The 6,404-nt window shown below is 32.3% G+C and overlaps 1 protein-coding gene across 1 annotated transcript; it reads right to left on the reverse strand.

The window, feature by feature from the left end:
* Positions 1 to 4,412: 4,412 nt before the first annotated feature.
* Positions 4,413 to 5,625, reverse strand: LOC136223805 (flavonol sulfotransferase-like). Its single transcript, XM_066011977.1, has one exon. It carries the CDS (start codon positions 5,570 to 5,572, stop codon positions 4,604 to 4,606), a length of 969 nt encoding a protein of 322 aa, XP_065868049.1. The 5' UTR covers positions 5,573 to 5,625; the 3' UTR covers positions 4,413 to 4,603.
* Positions 5,626 to 6,404: the final 779 nt, after the last annotated feature.

Here is a 6,404-nt window from a genome sequence, read left to right on the forward strand (position 1 = left end):
AAAGTGTCTCAATAGCCATTGAATTTGCATAAAATATTCAGTTAGCCCTCTTAACTTGCGTAAAATGTAATCAATTGATCACTCAGTCGCAAAAAAAAAATAAGTTAAATGTGGTGTATTGTACAAGTCTTAAAAAAATTAAAACAACTAAAATCGGAGCATGCAGTTCTAATATTAGAGAAAATAAGTTGTATAGAGCAAGTAATAACATTCTAAGATACGTGGAATACATCTTCCACATTTAACTTACTTTTTTGCGACCAAGTAATCAATTGATTACATTTTACGCAAGTTAAGGAGCTAACTGAACATTTTATGCAAATGTAGATACTTCGAAAGTTCAGGGGGCCAATCAAGCTTTTTGGACAAGTTCAGGGATAAATGATGTATTAAGCCATTAATTAATTTTCATATTTATATGTATGTATTTGAAAATTAATAATAAAGAGATATATGAAGAATGTGACACATAAAATGTGGAAAGAGTTTAGTGAAACTTCACCCAAATTATGGGTGAGTTTATAATTTGTGGTTTTAATGGATGATTCTATAGCTTTCATAGCTAAGTGTGGTTGAATGTGAAGAAAATAAAAAATAGTCTTTTGTAAAGTTTATACTCTATGAAATAAATTTTTATGTGTATTTTTATATTGTTATTGTTATCAATCTCTATGATCAGTTTTCTGTATGGGGTATTAATTCTTAGATTATTCCAGACTCTAGCATGATAAGTTATTGAATGGAAGTCTAGAAATCTTAAAATGTTAGTATTAAACATCTATTAAATATATGGATTTGAAACAGTTTCAATCTCAATTAAACAGTTTGAAACATGCCAAAGCGGACTGTCCAAACAGTCCATTGGGCTGGTTGGATTGCAGTCCACTAGATAGACTGATGATATGATTTTAATTGTAAATCAATAAAGAGTTTCTTTTCTAGGTAAATTAGAATGAGTTCATCCCAATATATAGATATGAATACTTAAGGCGTCCATCATTTGAATGCGGGGCGTGCTAAAGTTGCGTGCTCGGATCATCATCATCGTTAGGCAAAGATCAAGGCTGATGCTTACGCTTTAATATCATTTGATGGTTGGACTTAATATGGATACTAAGGAAATAGGATGGGATGTGCCAAATCAATCCCTCTAAACCGAGAGTTGCATACGATACAATCAAAAAGGGGTTTCCTACCTAAATAGCCAAGATTTAGGTGTACAAGCTCATTTTGACTAAGTCGAGATGAAAATATGGATCTCCACCCACTAATTAAGCATACATTAATATGAATTATTTTAATAGGATATTAATTCATTTAGTGAGAGAAATAAAAGACCTAATAATTAATCAACTTTACTTTGGAGTACTCTAAGTAGATTAATATGACCACAACTAACACATTCTCATTACGATCTTTCATTGAGAAAGAGAACTTGAATGGTCAGAACTTTCTTAAATAGCCCCGCAAAATGAGAATAGTTCTCAAGCAGGAATATATATATATAAAGGGATATGCTTTGGATCAAGCTTTCCCTCCAACAGCAGCCTAAAATGTGCCGGCTGTAGTCATAGAAGTCTGTAAAAGGTACATCAAGGATTCCACGGACGTCATTTGCCTTATGTTGGCCAATATTCTCCCTAATCTACAAACGCAATTCACTGGCCAATAGGCTTTTGAGATAGGACTGCACAAAACTAACCGAAAAAACGGTTTTCGAAATCAAAATCGATCAAAAAATAAGTTAATCGAAACCGATGGATTAGGTTGCGGTTTTTTATTTGAAAAACGGATGGTTAACCGAAATCGAAAAATAAATCAATTATATATTGATACACAGTAAATATATGTAGAACTTTAATTATCAATGTATAACTATACATATTTATATTTAATTTTTAAGCTAAGCTAAAAATATTTGTTTTGAAGTAAAAAAAAAATATTATTAAAATAACATAAAATTAATTTGTTTAGATGATTTTATTTTAATTTTAAATTTTTTATTTAATATTTAAATATGTATATATTTATTTTAAAGTGTATAATTATATATTTGAAGTGTAAGTTTAGCGGCCGTAGGAGTAGGGAGGCAGGGACAATCACCCTAGATGGGAGAGTTGTTCAGGTCTCGGATTGCTTCCGGTATTTAGGATCTATTATCCAAACGGATGGAGAAGTAGATGGAAATGTTGCTCATAGGATTAAAGCTGGTTGGTCGAAGTGGAAGAGTGCTACGGGTTTCCTTTGTGATCCCGGCATGCCTAATAGATTGAAGGGAAAATTCTACCGGACGGAAATTAGACCAGCATTGTTATATGGTACGGAGTGTTGGGCAGTGAAACACTGCCACATCCATAAGATGTCGGTGGCGGAGATGCGTATGTTGAGATGGATGTGTGGTCATACGAGAAAGGACCGGGTGCGTAATGAAATAATTAGGACAAAAGTAGGGGTCACATCTATTGAGAATAAAATGAGAGAAAACCGACTAAGGTGGTTTGGCCATGTGAGACGTAGAGCGCTTGATGCGCCGGTTAGGAGAACCGAAGAGTGGCAAATGGATGTAGTGGTGAGGGGTAGGGGAAGACCTAAGCAAACTTGGAGGAGGGTGATCGAGAGCGATATGAGTTTACTGGGAATTGAGGAAAATATGGTAGTGGATAGGACGGATTGGAGGGAGCGAATCTGTGTCGCTGACACGACTTGACTTTCACGGTTTTATATGATGGTTCATGTTAGCCGATCCCGAATCATTTCGGGACTAAGGCTTTGTTGTTGTTGTATAATTATATATTTGAAGTGATTTTTTTTTATAAAAAGTCATTAATAGTCAACTCACTGAAATATAGGTTAATTATCGAAGTAATAGATTAACCGAAATATGGTTAACTGAATTAAATGGATTGATTAAACTTTTTTGTTAATGGACTGGATAACTGAATTAAATTGGGTCATCAGTATGCCTTCCATAGGCATTTAGGATATTCTATTTGAGATCTTTAATCGTTTTGTAACTAGCATTGTTGTTCATTCGTAGTTCTCTGTTTGTTTTATATTTTCCTAGTATGTTGGGAGTTAATCCTTCCTCATGTAATAAAGAAAGTAAAACAATGACATAACTGTAAATAAAAAGGCATGGAAGGGGAAAGTTGACTACGCACATTATCAGGCCCGACCCTGAGCATGGGCATGAGGGGCGCCTGTCCAGGGCCCAATGATGAGGAAGGGCCCAAATATAATAGTAGGCTTTTAATTTTACTCAGATTAAAAAAAAAAGATACATAAGTATGGGTAATTTACATATTAGTCATGATTAGACTAACTATTTACAACTATCCGATATTCTAAAAAGAATTTCTTAAAATGTCAAGTACATAAAAACTAAAATTGGTTTTTAGCAATGTCAGCATTTGAATTTCTTGAGTTTTTCAAAATAACAAATTGTTATCCAAATATTTCAATTGTTTTTCGGATCCTCTTAAATATGCTAATGACGGTTACATTTACTGAAAATAAGTTTTTTGAAGTTAAAATTATTGAAAAAGTTATTTGAGATCATTAGTGTCACAGAAAAATTTAAATGATCTAGCCTTTTTATGTATTGAGAGATGCATGTTAGGACATATTGATGTAGACAATATTATTAGTGATTTTGCATCTAAAAATGCTCACAGACATTATTTTGTATGAGAAACTGAGTAATTAAAGTGATATAAAATGTTTTTTCCATATGAAATATTTTTTTATTAGATCGTTTGTTATGTGTAATAGAAAAAATATCATTTGAAGAAATTTTTCTATACACACTTAACTTTAATAATTTATTTTTTACTTGTACTTTATTTATTAGGACCCTCATTTAATTATTCGCTCTTAGGCCCCTAAAATCCCAGGACCGGACCTGCACATTACACACACGACAATGGCATTACTAAACTATCGCTTACACTTTTCCACCAAATAGATATTCCCATCACCAACAATTATCAAGAAATCTCTGTGATAAAAATTAAGCACTTTATTTAGTCAAATTTAGATGTTGACGTATTTTTAAAGATTACAAATATACGTTTTTTTCATCAAATCATTTTATATTATTATTTTTAGATAGTACAATACATATTTTAATTGCATTTACATAATAATTTATTTATTAAAAATAAGAAAATATAAATTCGATTATTTCTCAACTAATCCAGTATCAATCTCCGAAGTCCCTATCCCTTGATTAATCTGTTAACATTTTTTACAAGCATCCCAAAAATAAATTAGTTAAGAAATAACTAATAGAGATAGAGATGAATAATACCTCCAACTCTTCCAAAAAAACACTAGTAAACTTTCATTCGTATCTCAATATATATTGCAAGGTCTAGAGTTAGCAAAAAGAGAAATAGATGACAATAACAATATAAAAACACACATTTTTATTTAATATTCTTTTACACACTTATCTTAGCTAAGAAGGAGAACTTATACATACGTTGGCTATTATTATAGCCGACGATGAATATCAATTCATGAGAAGATGACTGGTGTTAAGAAATAAATATCTAGTTTTTATAATTGATCGATGTATTACATCGAGATTCAATTAGAATTTCTACTTGGATGATTTGAGAAAAGAGAAGCCAGAGCCACTCATTTTCTGCTCCACAATTTTGTCCAAAAGATCACCCATTTCTTGAGTGATATAATTGCTCCAATCTCCAGTCTTAGCCTTTCTATAGAAAGAAGAGTTTTGGACTGTAAAAGGAGACTTTTCACTAGAACCTCCACTTTGACTCACCTTCAAACCTCTCAAATTCTCAAAGCTACAGAAGTCAACAATCTTTTGCACCAAACCTTGTTTCTCTTCCTCCGGAGAAAACCCACATCCCATAAATTCAGCAAGTCTTTTAACGACAGAAACAGTATCTTTCTTCACATCTTCATACACCAAAAACAAAACCCTATCAGGAAATTCCAAACTAGCATTCCAATACCCCAAAACATGATCCCAATAAGGTCCAATATGAGAAGCTCCTTCACAGAATGATTTAAAACAATCATCAATATTAACATACTCATCCTTATCAATTACTGCAGGAAACATTGCCCTAAAAAAATGCCACATTGAAATCAACACATCCTTAGGATCTCTACAAATGTACACAATTTTACACTTGGATTCGATGATCGAATCCGGTAAGGAAGTGTAAGGAATGTGAGTGGCAACAAGGGGAGATTGTGAGTTCCTGTTGTTTTCTGCAGCATAAGCATCAATTTCAAGGAATGGAACACAATCATGTGGAGTTGAGGTTAAAAGAGGAGTGCTCGAAAGGTCGAATTGAGAGCGGGTTAGGATAGCGAAAGCGAGGGCTTTAAGCCAAGTTGTGCCTGTTTTAGGGGAAGTACATAGGAATATGTCTGAAGGTTGAGCTTTGAATGTGTTTTGGGTTGTTAATACTCCTGATAAATAGGGGGAGAAGTACCAGAAACCTTGGTACTTATGAAGAGACATGAATTTCCAGTCGTTTCGAGTCGGTAAGGTTGAGATGAACTCAGTGTGTTGTGGTGGGATAAGATCCATAATTGAAGCAAAAAAAAAAAAATTGGAAGTATAAGGTTTAGTTTACTTTGGAGGAAGAAACAAACAATGAGGGTGAGGAACAAACAATGAGGGTTCTCTATTTATAGGGAAAATTTCAACAAATTAAAAAAAAAAAAAAAAAAAAACAAGATTTTATAATGTCAGGACTATATGTAATTTTTATGATAAAGTAGAGAAATTTTAATCAATACCTAGCACAACACGTCATTTGTGTGTTAAGCGGATAATTTGATACACGAATGTACTAAAAAGATATTTAATTAATTGATTATATACACAGTCTTGATCACATGCACCTTAATGAGCATGTACAATTTGTTGATTCACCGTCAGACAGGTGAGTAGGAGAAGGGTGTATAAAAAGCTCTTCCGCACAGAGCCTCAAATTTAAAGGGACCCAATCTTTTTTATTATATAAATCTAAATAAGTCATTGTTATTAATTATTATGTGAAAAATTGAGTGAATGTTAAATTATCTAGAAAATTAACGCTCTAAGAGTTTTTAAGGGTCCAATTATTATTATTATTATTATTATTATTATTATGCAATATCTAATTTCATTATTTTTATTTTATTTATTATGTTAAAAAAATTAATTATTTTTAATAATATGGCCTAATTTTTTCTTTCATTTAGCACATGGTCCCAAAAATGTTTAAGACGGCTCTGCCGTTGGATCTAGGCTTATTAGAATCATAAGGTGGAGATTTAAAGCATCACGAGGCTTAGATTTAATAAGCCTATATCTAATAGTGAATGAGCAAATTCACTTGTTCATTAAGATGTATGTGAAAATTCCTGATATAGAC

This window comes from Euphorbia lathyris, chromosome 3 (assembly GCF_963576675.1).
Source record: "Euphorbia lathyris chromosome 3, ddEupLath1.1, whole genome shotgun sequence".
NCBI lineage: Eukaryota > Viridiplantae > Streptophyta > Magnoliopsida > Malpighiales > Euphorbiaceae > Euphorbia > Euphorbia lathyris.